The following is a 20,200-nucleotide window of genomic DNA, read 5'->3' on the forward strand; positions in this document are numbered from 1 at the left end:
TGTAACCTGAATCGATCTTCTGCACGACATGTCTAGTGAAACTGGCAAAATACAAGGATAAAGAGAAAATTTTGAAAGCAGCTAGGGATAAACAGGCTCTAACCTACAAAGGGAGACCCATAAGACTAGTGGCAGACCTATCTACTGAAACTTGGCAGGCCAGAAAGGGATAGCAGGAAATCTTCAATGTGATAAACCGAAAAAATATGCAGCCGAGAATCCTTTATCCAGCAAGTCCGTCATTCAGAATAGAAGGAGAGATAAATGTCTTCCCAAACAAACAAAAACTGAAGGAATTCATCACCACTAAACCAGCCCCACAAGAACTTACTTAAAGCTTATCCTATAAACTACAATATGCATCCTCCTCAGTCTAGCATTAATTAGCTTTTTCTTTTTTTTACCTCCTTCCCTGACAAGGCAAAGACCTGAGAACACCCTAATTACATTTATCCTTCTGCCTTATGTTATTACTGTCAAATATTTAATTCTATGTGCTTATTAGCTTTAATAACAAAGCATCATTGCTTTATATAGTCAATACGCATTTAGATTTACTGAGTATTACCACTTCTCTTCCTTTTCACCATTTCTATTCCTTCACCTTTTTCCATTCCTTTCTGCATCTCTGACCTTTAACTTTGTCTTCTGCATCTTTTCCTTCTGCCTTAAAAAGATCCTTTCAGGTTTTATTTAGTGTAAGTCTACTGGTAGCAAATTCTTCATATTTATTTATCTAAAAGTGTCTTTATTTTACTTGTGTCTGGAGAGATTTTCACTGAATTGAGAAATTGAGATTGGCAGGTATTTATTTCCCTTTACACAGTGAAGACCTGGCTCCACTACCTCTGGTTTCTATTGCTTAATGAGAAGTTGGTTGTCAGTCTAATTGTTGGTTTTTTGAAAAGAGTACTTTGTCTTATTTCAATAATCTCCCTTTGCATTTTATTTTCAACAGTTTTATTATGACATGTCAAAGTGTGACTGTCCAACACCAGCAGGGGTCACAGGATGAGACACAATTAGCTGTAGTCTTGCACTCGGTTAGTTAGTTTCACAGAGGTGTACGGGACAGGAAATTCAGCATGCACAACATCCCTCACTCATCAGGAGGCCAAGCAACTATTCACATGCATAGCTACTTCCATCTCTCCCGAACAACACACACAGAGCTCGCACGGCTGCCAAGGACAGTGAAGGCGCGTGTGGTTCTGGACAGAGACTGCCCTGGTTTCCTGCCAGTCTCATATCGTTCACTTTGGATAGATGTAAGGCCAATATTGCGCCAACTCACGGTTAAGTCCAGGTGCAATACTACAGATGGGGTTTCACAGTAAGTTTAAGAGACTAACCTATAGCAATAACATTCAATGTTTGTCTTAACTCCGCACATTTCCATCAAGTTACTATGACAAGACAGACCCAAGGTCAGATTTTCAGGCAGGCCTAAGTCTCTTCATGGTCCAAGTATAATATTAAATCTTTACTCACATTGTAGATTTATTCTTTAGGGCACAAGAGCTTATTGAATCTCTGCCTTGATGTCTTTCATCAATTTTATGAAGGTCTCAATGATAATCCTTTCTAATATTTGTTTAATTGCATTACTTCTTTTCTCCCCTTTGAGGTTTCTTATTGAATATTTTAAACTTACTTCATCCTCCACCTCTTTTCTGTATTTTTTTTTAATATTTGTCTCTCCATGCTTCCTTCTGTATATTTTCTCCTAGCTTACCTATAAAAGTTCATTGATTCTCAACTCTGTCTTATCTTCCCTATGATCCATCCACTGAGTTCTTAGTTTTGGTAATTATAATTTTTCACTTCTAGGATTTTCATTTTTAAAATAGTTTTTTTTAGTTTCCAGTTAAAATTTTCAATCTTGTCTTTTTCCTTGTCAGCATGGTTATTTTCACGCTATGTCTGACAATTCCAATATCCGGAGCTGCTGTGATTTTGTTTCCATTGTCCACTGCTTATGCTGAACTTATTCATATCGTCTTGCCTTTTCCTATGCATGTTTTTTACTGTGACCTAGTTAGTGTATCTGGGCTTTTGAAAAAAATAAAGTCCTTAGATGATCTTCTCTAGAAGATCCTCTTTCAAAGAGGATTTAATTTTAATTTAACTACCAATCCAGGATCACTTCAATTTAATTTCGGGACTGATATGATATGAAGTTGAGTTGCAATCACAGTGAGAGCTTATCTTCTAGTGGTTTACCCTAGACTATAGCCCTCTGAGGACCTGAACCACAGTGAGTTCACCCCCACAGTGGTGAATACTAGACTCCGATCCCTGTGCCCTTGTGAGGCTACTAGAAGTGCTCTCAGCCATTACAACAAGACTGGCAAAGGCTCCCAGAAGAAAAGCATACTCAAAAGCCAGGCTCACATTCCTAGGCCAGTAATTCTTTTCTATCTTGTTTACATGCCAATGCCTTCAAATAGGTTTCTGTTATTGTTTTTAAAATAAATATACTTGCTCCAACTTTTCTAGTTCTATTTGGGGGAAAGGTTAGTACAAATCACCTAGTGTGCCACTGCCAAGACTGGAAGTTGAGTCACACTAATTTTAAATACGATAGGAATGGAATATATCTAGTTAAAGTTAAACAGTACCTGAAACTTAGAATGTTTTTTAATTTTTTTCATGTTTACTTATTATTGAGAGACAGAGGGACACAGAGCATGAGCATGAAGGCACAGACACAGAATCCAAAGCAGGCTCCAGGCTGTGAGCGGTTTAGCACAGAGCCCGACGTGGGGCTTGAACTCACAAACCATGAGATCATGACCTGAGCCGAAGTCAAGATGCTTAACCGACTGAGCCACCCAAGCGCCCCAAAACTCAGAATTCTTAAAGTATCCATCAAGTAAGAAATTTTTTGATCAAAAGTAAAACTAACCAAGGAAGCACCTAAAGAGCTATTTTTTAATAAGATGACATTAGTGAGTGCTTACTGCTTATAAAAACCAAGATAATAAAACAATTATTTCTTCACATAACTTATGAGAATGTTTATACTTTAAAACGTGACAAGTTTGAGAATAGTTTGTTAATAAGTGACAAGTTTGAGAAAACTGGGTTTTTTGCAATCTAGAAATGTAACTTTCTTATTAAGGAATTAAATGTGTTTAAACATTCTTATATAAGTATATTTTCTAGACAGGAATTTTGCTATGAAATAGTATTTAATTAGGTGTACATATAGGGTACTCTCCTTTACCTACAGCAAGTTTTTTTCCTGCTAATATTAGGTTCAGCTCAATGTTTACTGAGTATATACTTCAAATGATCGTTAAGGAAAATGAGACACAGTGTGTACCTAGAAATTTCCAGTCTTCTAGAAGAGATATAAAGAGATAATGTGATAACACTAAAACAGAGGTATGTGCAAGATGCTATGGCTACACAGGAGAGACATTACATCAGTAGGACACTGTTCCACTGGTGACATATTTCAATTACTACCTAAAATGCCTGTTTCCTGTGATGATGCAATACTAAGCAAGGAAATGTGTTATCACATATCAATTTGTATTTTAAGCTAACAAAAATTCACATATGTATACATACAGTGTTACATGAGACATCAAGGTGAAAAAACTGATATGAAAACTTACCCCATCTGGCAATGCCCTCCAGCACACAGCACTAACAAATTCATTGGTATCATCTTCTTTTCGGTCTTTATCCAGAACACTTTTGACCGTATCAAACTTAAAAGTTAGCAAAGTCTTAGAAAGTCCTTTATAGTACAGGTAAAGAGAGTTGTTCTCGCTTCCTAAAAAAAAATTTTTAAGTAAATAGTTTTTTTAGAATGGGAGAACTCAGAATTCGGACATCACATTCATAAGGTGATTATTACTCAATGTTTAAGCTCAAAGACAAATCTTTCATGGTTGAATCTGGAAGATCAGAGCACAAAATTTCTTGGGAATCATGTGAGAAAAAGATTCATAGAGAAAAGCTACACTTTACTAATCTAAAGAAATAATAATTGTCAAATGATATATAACATTGGTAATTGTAAGACTGAAATTACTGTAAAAACCCATTTATGATAGCAGAGGTCTAAAAAAGACCAGAGACTTATTATTATACCATGAATCTTAAATGATGTTTAGGAAGACTTCTAAGAGGAAAAAAGAAAGTTACAGCACTTACAAAGGCAGATTTTAACAACCTACAAAATTTATGTCCCATTCTCCAATAAAGATATTACTCTATTAGATAAGCAGTCTAGAAACCTATATTTTTGAGCAGGCTATCAAAGTAGAATAACTGCAAGAGATTTGTTCTGGAAGGGTTTAGATTATATACAACTTCACTAAATAAAAGTCAAGTCACTTGAAAGAATTCATGAAAGCTCATATATTTGGGCATTAGGTGCATGTAGCATCTTCACAAAACCTAAAGTGACTTCTTTTACTTCTGATTCCTATTTGTGTAAATTACAAAAGATAATAATAATAATAAATTACAAAAAACAAAAGCCCTAGAATAACAGATCAAGACGATCTAAAACTGCTTACTGAAGACAGCACTCTATAGAGGAAAATGAATATCAAGCTTAAGACGGTATCTCTGAAATTAGGTCATTAGCAGAAATTAATATTTTCTTTTACATAATATCTACAGAAATTACTATGAAGAACAATTACAAAACATATTTAACGATTTCATGCTATTTCATGTGGACAGGGTTTGTGCTCAGTGAAGGAGGGAAGAACTAATGCTTCTTCCAGTACAATCTAAGAAGAATTCAATATGCTACTTTCTGAGCATACAGATCAATTCTTGACTTGGTACATAGCCTATATCTAGTGAATGCAATTTCAGTGACAAATGCCTGTTAAATAAAAAGTTGCAGGAAAAGACAGTTTTACGTACCACAAGCTATATAGTCGCCATTGGAAGCGAGGCCTACGAAGTTTTTTTCATTGATGTGACCCTTGAAGGAACGTAGACAGTATGGTTTCCCTACATTCCACAGTTTTAGTTGGCTGTCTGTTGAGCTGAGGTAAACACAAAAAAATTAGAATGCATTTAAGATTTCATGGTCTGAAACTCATCATTACTAATTAGAGGCAATCCAGTTTGGTTGTTTAGAATGCAGATTTTGGAGCCAGATTTTCTGAGTTACAATGCTCAATATATACGATTAATTTGTTTTTGAACTTGGGAAAGTTACATAACCTCTTTGGCCTCAGTTTAGTTCATTAGTTATGTGAAATACAGTGATTCCTACATTATTGAATTAGATGAATTCTATCAGATGTGAAAAGTAAATTCATTTCAAAGGCTTTCAGCAGTCCCTGGGCATGTAGGAAGTGCTTACTAATAAATATCATCAATACCATCATACCACAATCATCAAATAACAAAGTTCCACTGGGAATTGTGCTTAATTTTAGGGATACAATCTGTGACACTTGGTTTACTGCTGAACTGTATTGGTGCTGTATTGGTATCCTAAATTTAAACTACTTTGACAGTTAGTTGTACCTAAGGGGTGCAATAGTATGAATAACTGGGATAGTCTATATAAAGTAATTCATTTACTGAAATTATACACAAATGCAGTTATTTACCAAAAAATAATCACATATAAAAATCACTGGTGGGGCACCTGGGTGGCTCAGTCGGTTAAGTGTCTGACTTTGGTCCAGGTCGTGATCTCATAGTTTGTGAGTTTGAGCCCCACATCGGGCTCTATGACAGCTCAGAGCCTGGAGCCTACTTTGGATTCTGTGTCTCCCTTGCTCTCTGCTCCTCCCCACCTGCACTCTGTGTCTCTCAAAAATAAATAAACATTAAACAAATTAAAAAAAAAAAAAAAAAGATCGCTGGTAATCCTATCATACAGAGACCTATCATACAGTCTTAGAACTTGAATAAAATACCATGTTTTTTCTCTTTCTGTAACACAAATCCAATCATACCATACACATTATGTTTTAAATTGCTTATCCCTCATTCAAGAATTTGCTTCATAATTTTTCTGTAAAATAAATACACTTTGATATCTGTTAATGACTACATAATAAATCATGTTTTCTCTTACTGTAACATTCACAGAATAGGGCACCATGCTGAAAGTTTTACATTTATTACTTCATTTAAGGACACACAATGTAATTTCTGTAATTAGCTCCATTTTAGAGATGAGACAACTGAGAATGAGAAGGCTAAGGATGTTTTCAAGATACCATACATAGCTAGTAAACAACAGAGCCAAGATAGAAGTGGTTTTTTGCTCGATAATGTTGCATTAAATATTTCTTTATGTGTATATATATTTTTATTGGCCAAGAATTCAGAGGTTGCAGCAATATGTATATTTTAGTATTACTTTTTAATATTTCCAAACACACTTGTGGATAAACTTATTCTAAAAACTTCTAAACCCTAAATATGTTCAAGAAAAAAAAATCAGGACTTATAAAACCTAAGAAGGACAAGAGATTGGTGAAAATTACAAACAACAAATCCACATTAATTAGGTCGACTAAAACTTCCCAATTTAGACAAATAAGATACATGTATTTCAGTTAGCTGAAATCCAACTCATTTAACACTTATAAATCAAAACTGAAGAAAAATACTTCTGCCATATAATGTACTATCCACATTTGAACCTGAGTAAAACTTTAGTTATTTACTGCCCATTACTACTCCTAAAGATGGGATATATTTTGACTGGTTAACACTAATTTAGGTTTGTGAACGAATTACCCTACGTTACTGTCCCTTAAAACTCAGTTCTCACTTTTTCCCCCTTGTTTGTAACTCTGTTCAAATTACCTTGCTAAATCAACTCAAATTACCAACTTCTTACCAAGAGTAACTAGTATAGAGGTAGATGAGGAGGGAGGTACCAAGTGTTTAATACCAAGGCACTGTCATTAATAAACTCCTAAGATTAAAAATTAGAAAGCAAGGGGAAAAAAACCTAACTGAAAAGAAGAAAACAAGGTGTCAGTAAGCATGAAAAGAAATAATAGATATGAAAAAGAGAAATTAAGAAAGTATTACTAGGCTAATATAAAATAAAGAGAGATATGCAATGGATAACAGAAAGAAGGTGCTGCCTTTGTTAGAAGAGATTTCTCAGTGATATTTTAGCAACTGAGATTTACTTATCTGATTGACCTCTTGTTAACCTTCAAACAAAATAAAAGCTTACATTATAATTCTCTATTGCAGAAGGCTTCTCAAAGGATATTTGTCAAATATAAGCAGCCATACTTAAGTTACTTTCAAAACACATTTAAAACTCACCATGAAACCATAGGGACATCAAGTAATATAGAATCAACCAAATATTACTTAAAACCAAAAACAATACTACTGTACTGCAATGCAGATAAATATACAATAACATATTAATTGATGTTAATAAATAAAACGTTTCTCATTCTATCCCATCAACTTATGTTATTTTTCTCTTAAGGAGAAGTGGTGGCTGAAATTCAATCTGAAGTTCAAATGTTGAAAGGGGGGTTGCATTAAAAACTAACATCATCGGGATTTTATTCATAAATAGCCTATAAAAGTGAGCAATACAAACCAGAATATACATGTATTTTAATTCTACAATAAAAAAATCTACTATTTATGAAAAAGTGCATATAGCACAGTGTCGCTCTTTACAGATACCCACAGTGACATTATAAAACTGGCAAATGATGATAGAGCTCTGTGTTAAGTTCAACCTCAGAAGAGTAATACTCACGCAGAGACAATTTCCTCACCACTCACAAACTTTGCATAAGACACTGCTTTTCGGTGTCCTTTGAATACCATGATTGGCTGTTTAGTGTTACGAAGATCATAGTAGTGGACACAGTGATCTAAAACAAATAAAGTAAAACAAAAGAAAAAGAAAAATGTAGTAAATGGAGAATGGAAAGCAAAGCTAAACTTAGCTGCTTTTGGTGTCGTTCATCAAACTTTTTAGGAATAAACCAAACTTGTAACAGCAGTAAACTAGGTGCTATGACTCATTTTTAAAGACTAGGAAGATACAGTGGGTTTTCTGTTTTGGATCTAGGAAAATATGGTTGCATAAAACAGTATATACACATAAGCCAACATCAGCCTGACAGGGAGTTCCACTGTTATTTCCAGTGATCCTGGCTCTAGAATCAGAGTATTAAGCCTTCAAAGTAACTGAAAAATTTTTAAATGTATCCTCACATTTCAGATGACCTTATTTTAAAAAGATAATGTAACATTATAGGCTTCTGGTTAAAGATAATAATGCTATCTAATTTTATTTCTCACATTTGCTTTTGAGAAAATACTTCACTGAGACACATTTTACACGTAATAAAACCAACTCACTGTAAGTATACAGGTCAATGATTTTTAGTAACTTTACCCAGTGGTGTGAGCATCTCCATAAATCAGTTTTAGAACATCTTCCTCATCCTAGTAAGATCCCTCATGCCCATTTATCATCCATTGCCCTCGGCAATCAGTATTATCTAACTTTCTCTAAAAATTTATCTTTTCTGGATATTCTATACACATGGAGTCCTACGATACACGGCTTCTATGTATGGCTTCTTACGCTTCATATAATGTTCTTGAAGTTCATCCATGTTTTAACGTATGTCAACAGTTCATGTCTTTTTTTTTTTTTTTTTGATCATTATTTTTGAATGAGAGCAAGACTGCGTTAGCAGGGAAGGGGCAGAGAGAGACAGCGGGAGACAGAGAATCCCAAGCAAGTTCCACACTGTCAGCACAGAGCCCAATGTGGGGCTTGAACTCACAATTGACAGATCATGACTTGGGCTAAAATCAAGAGTTGGACCCTTTAACTGACTGAGCCACCGAGCCACCCAGGCGTCCCAACAATTCATTCCTTTCTATTGCTGAATAGTATCCATTGTATGGATACACCACATTTTGTGTACCCACTCACCAGTTGAAGGATATTTGTTTCCACTTTTTGCCTATGGAAATTAATGCTGCTATGAACAATCACATTCAAGTCTTTGTGAGAACATGTATTTGGGTCCCATGTATATACCTAGAAGTGTAATTACTGTGCCACATGACAGTTTTATGTTTTTTTAAGAAACTAACAAACTGTTGACTTTACCATGTTACATTCATAGAACCAACATATGACGGTTTCTTTACATGAGTTCTTTGAAAATTCTGGATACAACTTTTATAAGACAAAAGTTTTGACAAATATTTTCAACCACTCTGTTGCTTGCCTTTTTAATGTTCTTAACAGTGTACTTTGAAGCACAGAAACTTTGAATTTTGGTAAGGGCCGATTTATCTATTTTTTTTTTCTTATAAATCCATAAAACACTTTAATCCAAGGTCTTAAAGATTTTCCCTCCATTTTTTCCTTTTTTTTAAGTTTATTTAACTCTAAAAGAGAGGGCAAGAGCCTGAGTAGGGGAGAGGCAGAGAATCCCAAGCAGACTTGCCACTAGCAGCGCGAAGCACGACGCGGGGCTCGAACCGACGAACCACAGTATCATGACCTGAGCCAAATAAACAGTCAGGCATTTAACAGACTGAGCAACTCAGGAGCCCTTCTATTTTTTTTCCTAAGTTTGTTTTAGGTCTTACATGTATGGTTTTTTTTTTTTTTAAGTTTATTTTTCTGTATGGTATGAAGGAGAAGTCAAAGTTCATCATTTTGCATGTGGATGGAGATGCATCCAGTTGTCCCTGCATGATCTGAAAACAAACTTCTCTAATGAACTACTTTAATACCCTTGTTGAAAATGAACTGACATCTGGATTCATAATTCTAATCAACTGATCTACATATATGTTACCTTCTGCCAGCACAACAAAGTCTTGTATAACTGTAGCCTTTATTTAAAAATTTTTAAATATTTTATTTTTGAGAGAGAGAGAGACCGAGCATGAGTAGGGGAGGGGCACAGAGAGAGGGAGACACAGAATTCAAAGCAGGCGCCAGGCTCCAAGCTGTCAGCACAGAGCCTGACGCAGGGTTTGAACCCACAAACTGTGAGATCATGACCTGAGCTGAAATCGTACGCTTAACCGACTAAGCCACTCAGATGCCCTGTTTTTTGTGTTTAAGATTAAAAAAAAAAAAAATCTTTTTAATTTTATTCTGTGTGTGTGTGTGTGTGTGTGTGTGTGAGAGAGAGAGAGAGAGAGAGAGAGAGAGAGAGGCGCAGGCATACACATGTAAGCCAGGGAGGGGCAGAGAGAAGAAGAAAGAAATCCCAAGCAGGCTCCACACTGTCAGCACAGAGAGCAACACGGGTCTCGAACCCATGAACTAAGAGATGATGACCTGAGCTGAAACCAAGAATGGGACACTTAACTGACTGAGCTACCCAGGCACCCCTAGGAATTTATTTATTTTTATTTATTTACTCATTTATTTTTTTTAAATTTGCATCCAAGTTAGTTAGCATACAGCACAATGATTTCAAGAGTAGAATCCAGTAACTCATCCCCTTCATATAACACCCAGTGCTCATCCCTACAAGTGTCTTCCTTAATGCCCCCTTGCCCATTTAGCCCACCCCCTACCCACAACCCCTCCAGCAACCCTGTTTGTTTTCTATATTGAAGAGTCTCTTATGTTTTGTCCCCTTCCCTGTTTTTCTATTATTTTTACTTCCCTTCCCTTGTGTTCACCTGTTTTGTACCTTAAATTCTACATGAGTGGAATCATATGATATGTCTTTCTCTGACTAATTTCACTTAGCGTAAGACCCTCTAGTTCCATCCATGTAGTTGCAAATGGCAAGATTTCATTCTTTTTAATTGCCAAGTAATACTCCATCATATACATATACCACATCTTCTTTATCCATTCATCCGTCGATGGACATTTGGGCTCTTTCCATACTCTGGCTATTGTTGATAGCGCTGCTATAAACATTGGGGTGCATGTGTCCTTTCGAAACAGCACACGTGTATCCCTTAGATAAATACCTAGTAGTGCAATTGCTGGGTTGTAGGGTAGTTCTATTTTTAATTTTTTGAGGAATCTCCCTACTGTCTTCCAGAGTGGCTACACCAGTTTGCACTCCCACCAACAGTGCAAAAGAGTTCCACTTTCTCCGCATCCTCGTCAACATGTGTTATTACCCGAGTTGTTAATTTTAGCCATTCTGCCAGGTGTGAGATGGTATCTTATTGTGGCTTTGATTTGTATTTCCCTGATGATAAGTGACATTGAGCATTTTTTTTTTTTCATGTATCTGTTAGCCATGTGGATGTTTCTTTGGAAAAGTGTCTATTCATGTCTTTTGCCCATTTCTTGGATTATTTGTTTTTTGGGTATTGAGTTTGATAAGTTCTTTATAGATTTTGGATACTAACCCTTTATCTGTTATGTCATTTGCAACTATCTTCTCCCATTCTGTCGGTTGCCTTTTAGTTTTGCTGATTGTTTCCTTCGCTGTGCAGAAGCTTTTTATTTTGAGAGGTCCCAATAGTTCACTTTTGCTTTTATTTCCCTTGCCTCTGGAGACATGTTGAGTAAGAATTTGCTGTGGTCGAAGTCAAAGAGGCTTTTGCCTGCTTTCTCATCTAGGATTTTGATGGCTTCCTGCCTTACATTTAGGTCTTTCATCCAATTTGAGTTTATTTTTGTGTATGGTATAAAAAAGTGATCCAGGTGCATTCTTCTGCATGTCGCTATCCATTTTTCCCAACACCATTTGCTAAAGAGACTGTCTTTTTTCCATTGGATATTCTTTCCTGCTTTGTCAAAGATTAGTTGGCCATACGTTTGTGGGTCCATTTCTGGGTTCTCTATTCTGTTCCATTGATCTATGTGTCTGTTTTTGAAACAGTACCATACTGTCTTGATGACTACAGTTTTGTTATACATCTTGAAGTCCAGAATTGTGATGCCTTCAGCTTTGGTTTTCTTTTTCAGTATTGCTTTGGCTATTTGGGGTCTTTTCTGGATCCACAAAAAACTTAACACTGTTTGTTCTAGCTCTCGAAGATTTTGTTTTTACATAATTTCTACACTCAATGTGGGACTCGAATTTACAACACCAAGATCAAGAGTCTCATTCCTGACTGAGCCAGCCAGATGCTCCATAACTGCAGCTTTAGAATTCTGAAATTCAGTAGAAACGGTCCTCCAACTTTGTTCTTTTATAAAATTTTCCTGGTAATTTCTGTCTTTTAGCATTTCCATATAAATTTTTGGATCAGTTTATCATTTCTTGGGGAAAAAAACCTGCTGGAAGTTTTATAGTGACTGAGTTGAATCTATAGGTCAATTTCAGGAGAATTACCATCTTAACAATATTAATGCATCCAATCTATGGACACAATGCATCTGCATTTATTTATCTTAATTTCCCTCAGCAGACTTTTGTAATGTTCAGTGTATAAGACTTGCACTGACTTTATTAAATTTATTCCTTAAGTATTTTATTCTTTTTGATGTTATTCTGAACAGAATCATGTTGTTATTTTTGGATTGTATATTGTTCATGCACAGAAAGACTATTTTTTATACTGATATTTTATTCTGTGGCCCAGCTAACAATTATCAGTTCTAATCCTTTTTCTTTTTTTTTAAGATTCCTCAAAATTTTCTACATATGGGATGATGTCACTGCAAATAAAGACAGTTTAATGTTTTCTTTCAGATCAGGACATCTTTTATTTCCATTTCTTCCCTGGCAATATTAGCTAGAATCTCCAGTACAGTGTTGAACCACAAAGGCAAAAAGTGAAATCCTTGCCTTGTTCCTAATTGTAGGGGAAAGTATTCAGTCTTTCACTAGTAACTATGACTTTCACTTGTGGTTCTTCACAGAAACCCTCTGTCAGATTGACAAAGTTTCCCGCTATTTGTTTAAGAGTTTTAATTATCAATGGGTATGGAATTTTGTCAAATGCCTTTTCTGTCTTTATTGGGATGATTGTGTGGTTTTAGCTCTTTATTCTATTAATATAGTCTATTACATTAATTGATTTTGGGATGTTGAATAAATCTGGTACTCCTGGGATAAATCTCACACTGACATAGTGTATATAATCTTTTAAATGTGCCATTGAATTTGGTTTGCACGTATTTCATTCGGGGAATTTGCATGTGTGTTCTTGAAGAATATTGGTCTGTTTTTCTATTCGTGTGTATTTTGGGCTTCTGGTTTTGAAAAGTCTTCAGGGAACAACTTGTGAAGTACTAGTGTAATTTCTTACCATTTGATAAAATTTACAAGTGAAGTGATCTGGGTCTCTGCTTTTCTTTGCAGGAAGGTTATTAGTTACTAATTCAATTTCTTTCCTTTTCATACGTCTATTCAAATTTTGTACTGCCTCTAAGCCAATTTTCATAATATGTGATGTTCTAGAATATTTTCACTTCATCTATGTTATTAACTTGGCATACAGTTATTCCTAGTATTCTGCTGTAAACCTTTTACTATCTGAGAGGTCAGCGGTAATCTCCCTTCTTTAAATCTTAATTTTAGTGACCTTTTTTTCTTAGTCTACCTAAAGGTTTGCCAATTTTGTGTCGCTCTTTTCAAACAACCAATTTTTACTCATTTACTCTACTTTTTTTCCTGTTTACTATTTCATTATTTCCACCCTATTATTTTCTTCCTTCTGCTCATCTTTGGCTTGGTTTGCTATTTTATTCTAGATTTTTATGGTGAGAGCTTAGATTATTAACATCTTTCTCATTTTTTAATATAAACACTTGAAGACGGACATTTCGTCTAAGCACTGCTTCAGCCACTAGCACAGATTATGATGTATGTTTTCATTTTCATATACATTCACTTCAAAATACTTTCTAATTTCCCTCACAAGTTCTTCTTTGACTGAAGGGTTATTCAGAAATCTCCAAATATTTGTGGATTTCCCAAATTAACTACTAAGGTCGATTTCTAATTAAATTCCATTTTAGCCAGAGAACATGATTTGGACTATTTCGAATTTATATGAAATTTACAATTTATTCACATTTATTATATGACCTAATATGTGATCTATCCTGGAGAACGGTCCATGTTTGCTTGAAAAGAATGTACACTCATTCTGTTGTTGAGTGGAACGAGTTACACGTGGGACTGTCAGGTCACGCTGCTACTGCCATGCAAGTATTTCGCGTACCGGCTGCTTTTCTGTCCAGTTGTTTCATTATTGACAGTAGAGTCCTTAAGTCTCCAACTACTTTTGGTGAATCGTCTATTTCTCCCTCTAATTCTACAAATTACAGTTTCATGCATTTCAAAATAGTTTGTGAATATCTGTATTTATAATTGTTGTATCTTGCTGAATTAATCCTTTTATCATTATACAATGGCTTTCTTTGTTTCCAGCACCAATTTTTACTTACAGTCTGTTTTGTCTGATTTAAATACAGCCATCTCAGCTTCTTCTTGGTTACCATTTGCATGCTACATCTTTTTTTATCTTTTTACTTTCAATGTGTCTGTCTTTGAATCTAAAGTGTATCTTATAGACGGTACACAGTTGGTTCCCATATTTTTTTTTCATCCATTCTGCCAATCTCTGTAGCATGGAGTGTTTAATCCACTTACATTTAACATAATTATTTATAAGATTCATACCTGCAATTGTACTTTTTGTTTCTCCTACATCTTTTTTGTTTCTACATTTCGCCCCTGGCCTTTTTTGTGTTAAAGAGCTGTTCTCCAGGATAACACTTGTGTTCCTCTGTTGCTGTTTTTTTATTATATTTCTTAGAAGCTATTTTCATTGTGGTTTTCTGGGGATTATAGATTATAATTAGCATGTGAATTTAAGAAAATTTAATTCAGATCATCATTAATTTATTTTAATATTATGGGGAAATTTTGCTCAAATATAGCTCTTCCCCTCACTTTTCCACCCCATCCTCTGAGCTATATGGACATACATACTACATCGTTTTAGGGTACAAGCCCACGAACACAATTTTAGAACTCCTGTTTTACTCAGTTGTCTTTTAAATCAGTCAGAATTGTTACCAAAAATACATTTTAAACTATCTTCACCTAGTGTTTTTTATTACTCTATATGGATTTTCATTTCTACCTCATATCCTTTCCTTTCAGCCTGAAGGCCTGTCTGTGGTGTGTCCTGAACGGTAGGCATGCTAGAAAAGAACTTGCTCAGTTTATGTTTATCTCTGAATGTCTTAAATTCTTTATTTTTTTCATGGATTTGTTTGCTGGATATTAAATTCTTTTGACAATCTTGCTTTCAGCATTTAGAATATATTACACTGCCTTCTAGCTTTCATGGTTTCTGATGAGAAACTGCTAATCTTACTGAGGATCTCTTTTATGTGAATTGCTTTTCTGTCGCTGTTTTCCAAGATTCTCTCCCTACCTTTGGCTTTCAATAGTTTGAACTTGAGGTGTTTAGGTATGCATGTCATTGAGTTTATCCTACATTGAGCTCACTGAGCCTCGTGGGTGTGTAAACTGATGTTTTTCATACAGTTTAGGAAGATTTTGGCCACTTTTTTCCTTAAATATTTTTCCATCCCTTTCTCTATTCCCTTATTTTCTGAGAGTCTGTTTATGTTGGCATGTCTCGCAGGTTTCCAATCCTCTATTCATTTTTCTCCATTCTTAGACTGGATAATCACTACTGACCTAACTCCAAGTTCACTGATTCTTCTGCCAGATCAAATTTGCTTAGGAGTCCCTCTAGTGAATTTTTCATTTCTGTTATTATACTTTTCAACTACAGTATTTCTATTTGTTTTTTTTTTTTCTATTTTTCTTAATACTCTCTATTTGGTGAGATATATTTTTTAAATTTCTCTTTCATTCCTTAATTGTGGTTTAATTCATTGAATACTTTTATTAACAGCTGCTTGCAAGTCTCTAAGTGAAAGCCCAACATCTGTGATAGTTTCTACTAACTTTTCCTGTTTTGTATATGCCATAGTTTTTTGGGTTTTTTTGGTAAAAAGTAGACATTTTAAATAATAAAATATAACTCTGGAATCAGTTCCTATCTCCCTCTCCTGGGACTTTTGTTGTTGGTGTTGTTGCCACGTATTGGTCTAGAGACTTTTGCAGAAGTGACTCTAGTCTGTAAATCCATGCTGTATGGAACCACTTAAGTCTCACTTGGTTCCTTTTGTTTGTTTGTTTTAATGTTTATTTATTTTTGAGAGAGAGAGAGAGAGAGAGAGAGAGAGAACGAGAGAGCATGAGTGGGGGAGGAGCAGAGAGAGAGGGAGACATAGAATCTAAAGTAGGCTCCAGGCTCTGAGCTGTCAGCACAGAGCCCGACACAGGGCTGGAACTCACAAGCTGTGAGATCATGACCTGAGCCAAAGTCGGACGTTTAATCAACTGAGCCACCCAAGCACCCCAAACTTGGTTTCCTTTTACAAAAAAAAAATTTTTTTTTTTTAACCTAGCTGAGTGAAAGTTGTTCTTAGGTCAGTATCACTGAGTAGTCACAAAATTTTCTTAAATGTTTTGAGCTAGTACATCTACTACCCTTTGCCAAGGGCACCTGTGTATTAGGGCATCCTTTCAAAGCTCAGGCAACTTACAAATCTCTGTTGGTCTTCACAGGTAAGCAACTGGAGCCCTCTCCAATTTTTCCTGGATAATTACACTGCCCTGACAACCATTCTACATCCCAGGAACACATTAGAGCTTTTTCAAAAGCCCTTGTGGCTGTTTTGTTGCCCACATCTTCCTTTTAAATTTCTGACTCAACTGTTTGCCCCATTTGGTATCACAGCTTAGACAACTGTGATACTACATCTGAGTGTTTTCAACAAGACCTTGGGTATAAGTCTATTCCCACGGAGCCTCTGAGTCAGGTCAAACAGAAAAACATCCCGTGAATGTGGCTCTCTCCAGTGAGTTCTAAGTCAGGTCAGATAGTGGGGCTTTCTGAGAAGCTCCTGAACCAATTTTTTCCCAATACTGGCTACAAGGCTGCTTGCTTTCAAGGATTATATACCACAGAGTTAGCTCATTTTTTATACATTTGCCTGTATTTCTGTTGCTTATATGGAAGCGTATTCCTACATTTTGTTTTCTGTTTACTATTGTAATTGCATTAAGTAATCACCTCAAATGACAGCAATCAGCTTACACTGTGGAGGTATAAATGTATAGCTGCAATCTGGCAAGTGCTAAAGTAAAAATGGGGGAAAGAGTCCTGTTTCAAGTGCTGTGCTCAGGTTAAATGTATCAGTTACAAAGATTAAACTTCTCTTTTGCACTAATAATTCAAAATGGAAAAACATTTCTATAAAATAAGGCTTTGACTTCTGGTTACCTTATCAATTGAAAATAATCTGATATTATAAAAATAGCACAGTACAGTATAAAAATACTACCTTATTTTCAGGTTACTAAAAAACAAAAGGAGTAGGTAATATATTAAAAATGTAGGGATATAAGTAAAGGTTAAATTATCTCACTGTGTACTGCAAAAAGACTGTACAGTAGCTGGGTAAGAAAAGTAGTGTAGAGACTAAGTATAAAACGGGCAATGTTCCTACAGACTTGGCAATCTCAAAAGAAACTGTGCTACAATACTCAGAACCAGCTATGTGCAGTGGTGATTTATTTTCAGCAAAACATATACTACTGCAAAAAAAAACACACCATATACTACTCCATCAATTATTGTTATTATGTCATCATGCTGCTATTGTCTTTTTTCAGTTTTATATTTTTACTGTACTTAACTAGTATTTGATTTGACTATAAGTTGCTTAAGAGCTAGGAACATAAGAAAGTGATCCGTAGTTTTATACTTGTACATACACTTTAGTAACATTATGATAAAAATAGTTTATATCAGAGGGGAGAAGTCCTCAGTAATTTTCTTTTACAAAGCGAAATCCTTTCTGAAGTGTCACCGTAAGTTTTAACAATATTCTTAATAATTTCAGGATTTAGTATATGATCACATTTCTATGTCTTTTATTTCCCCCAAACTTATTTTGAAAATTTTCAAACCTGCAGAAAAGATGGAAGAGCGATAAACTGAACAACTTTGTACTTTTCAATCTAGACTCACCAAATGTCAATATTGTTACCTTATTTGCTTTATCCTTTCCTCTACAAATAAACAAACAGACTCTTTTTCTTCCCCATGAACCATTTGTTAAATAAGTTTCAAACATCAGGATATTTTACCTATAAAAACATCAGCACCTACCTTCTACAAACAAGAAGGATTTCGACAATACCATTATGTCATATTCAAGAAAGACTGATAAGAATACAATTTAATACATTCTATATTCAAATATCCCAGCTGTTTTAAAGAAACAAAATCCCGAGTAGCTACTTATTTATTTAATTTTGTTCAGGGGTCACTCACTATATTCAATTTCTATGCCTCTTTGTTGTTTTCTGTATAACAACTTCCTAACACTGTTATTTTTGAGCATCTCAGGTAGTTGTTTTGCAGACAGTTCCACATTCTGAATATTTTCTCACCAGTATGTTCATGTTAAATATTTTTGACAAGAATACTATAAAGATCATGTTCCTTCCTACTGCATCACATGGCATATAATGTTTGTACCAACGGTGTGGCAAAATTTGATTTCTCAGTTAAATGCCCCCATGGCCTTGTCAATGTAAAGAAAATTTGTTTCTTTTATTTGAACCAAATTATGCTACATACACAACCATTAAGAGGAATACCAACAGAGAATAATTTCCAGTAAAATTAGTAATTTTCCTGTAGGGATACCACAAATAAAGTGTTTCACTATTAACAAGGTAATCATTATTAATATGCTAAAATTATAGGGTGAAAATAATCTCTTTGGAATACCGTAAAAATATCTTATTGAACTTAATATTTAATGAAGAGTTCATTACCTTTACTAAAGTAACAATAAAACAACTGTAACTGAGAAGTTAAAGTTTTTAAGTGTAGTTTATGACACAGCCATGCTAGACCGTGTTCCAAAAAGGAAGCATACAAAGGAAACGGGTTCAGTCCATAAACAAAATGGCCAGTGGGAAATCAAACTCAATTTTAGAAATCTTGAATTCTATTTTCAGGTTTCCCAGATACTTGTGAGCTTATAAAACTTTTCAGTGTCCTAGCTTTTGGATGTCACCATGATGGGGCTGGGGTCAGAAAGTAAGCTGAAGAAATAAAGTTTTCCTTAGGCAGGGCAAATAACTTCTGAGTATTTTAAAATACGCAGGTCCAGGGGTGCTGGGCTGGCTCAGTCAGTAGAGTACATGACTACTGATCTCAGGGTTGTGAGTTTGAGCCCCATGGAGGGGGCAGAGTTTACTTAATTTTTTTTAAAAAAGTAAAAGAGGGGCGCCTGGGTGGCGCAGTCGGTTAAGTGTCCGACTTCAGCCAGGTCACGATCTCGCGGTCCGTGAGTTCGAGCCCCGCGTCAGGCTCTGGGCTGATGGCTCGGAGCCTGGAGCCTGTTTCCGATTCTGTGTCTCCCTCTCTCTCTGCCCCTCCCCCGTTCATGCTCTGTCTCTCTCTGTCCCAAAAATAAAATAAAAAACGTTGAAAAAAAAAAAATTTAAAAAAAAAAAAAAGTAAAAGAAAATGAAAATAAATACATAGGTCCACTAGTTACTGATATTTACCTCATATAGATAACATTACTGATTTTAAAAACAATAATTACATGATTTGTTACTGCCTTTAAGCCTTCACGGATATCCTAAAATACGATGTTAGCGATCTGAAAGAAAGCTAGTCTTTGGAAAGAGAAGGATCAAACAAGTATAAGTTACATAATACAAATGCATACGAAATACTGTGGAAGCATTTCTTCTTTTTTTTTTCTTTTTAAGTTTATTTTTGTCAGAGACAGAGTGTGAGCATGAGCTGGGAAGGGGCAGAGATGGAGACACAGAATCCGAAGTAGGCTCCAGGCTCCAAGCTGTCAGCACAGAGCCTGACGTGGGGCCTGAACTCATGAACTGTGATATCATGACCTGTGCCAAAGTGGGACACTTAATTGACTGAGCCACCCAGGCGCCCCTGGAAGCCTTTCTTTTTAACACCCACTCTGGATTGGTTGTTAGATCTTGTTCATCATTTGGGAAAGAATCAATCAGCAACTGTCATTGCTTATTCTTTACCAAATACAATCGGCTCGGGTTCCAGCCTAAATAAAACCTCAGACATAGAAAATTTAGCGCAGCGTTAGTTAGCCTTTATGAAATACCCCTCTAATTCTTACCAATCTGCAAAAGATATACAAGTA

At 35.4% G+C, this 20,200-nt stretch overlaps 1 protein-coding gene across 7 annotated transcripts in view; it reads right to left on the bottom strand.

Moving 5' to 3' along the window:
- The window catches only part of COP1 (COP1 E3 ubiquitin ligase), a 260,298-nt gene that overhangs the window by 52,204 nt on the left and 187,894 nt on the right, over positions 1-20,200 (bottom strand). For all 7 annotated transcript variants that reach the window (XR_014136418.1, XM_060643577.3, XM_060643574.3 and 4 more), the window contains 3 exons: positions 7,742-7,859; positions 4,897-5,021; positions 3,627-3,787 (listed from right to left, as the gene is read on the bottom strand). Coding sequence is in view for 6 of the 7 variants with exons in the window: in XM_060643577.3 (XP_060499560.1) it covers positions 3,627-3,787; positions 4,897-5,021; positions 7,742-7,859 (404 nt within the window). In the remaining variant the exon portion in view is untranslated. The remainder of the gene's footprint in view (positions 1-3,626; positions 3,788-4,896; positions 5,022-7,741; positions 7,860-20,200) is intronic.

This window comes from Panthera onca, chromosome F1, assembly GCF_046562875.1.
Source record: "Panthera onca isolate mPanOnc1 chromosome F1, mPanOnc1 haplotype 2, whole genome shotgun sequence".
In the NCBI taxonomy this organism is placed as follows: Eukaryota; Metazoa; Chordata; class Mammalia; order Carnivora; family Felidae; genus Panthera; species Panthera onca.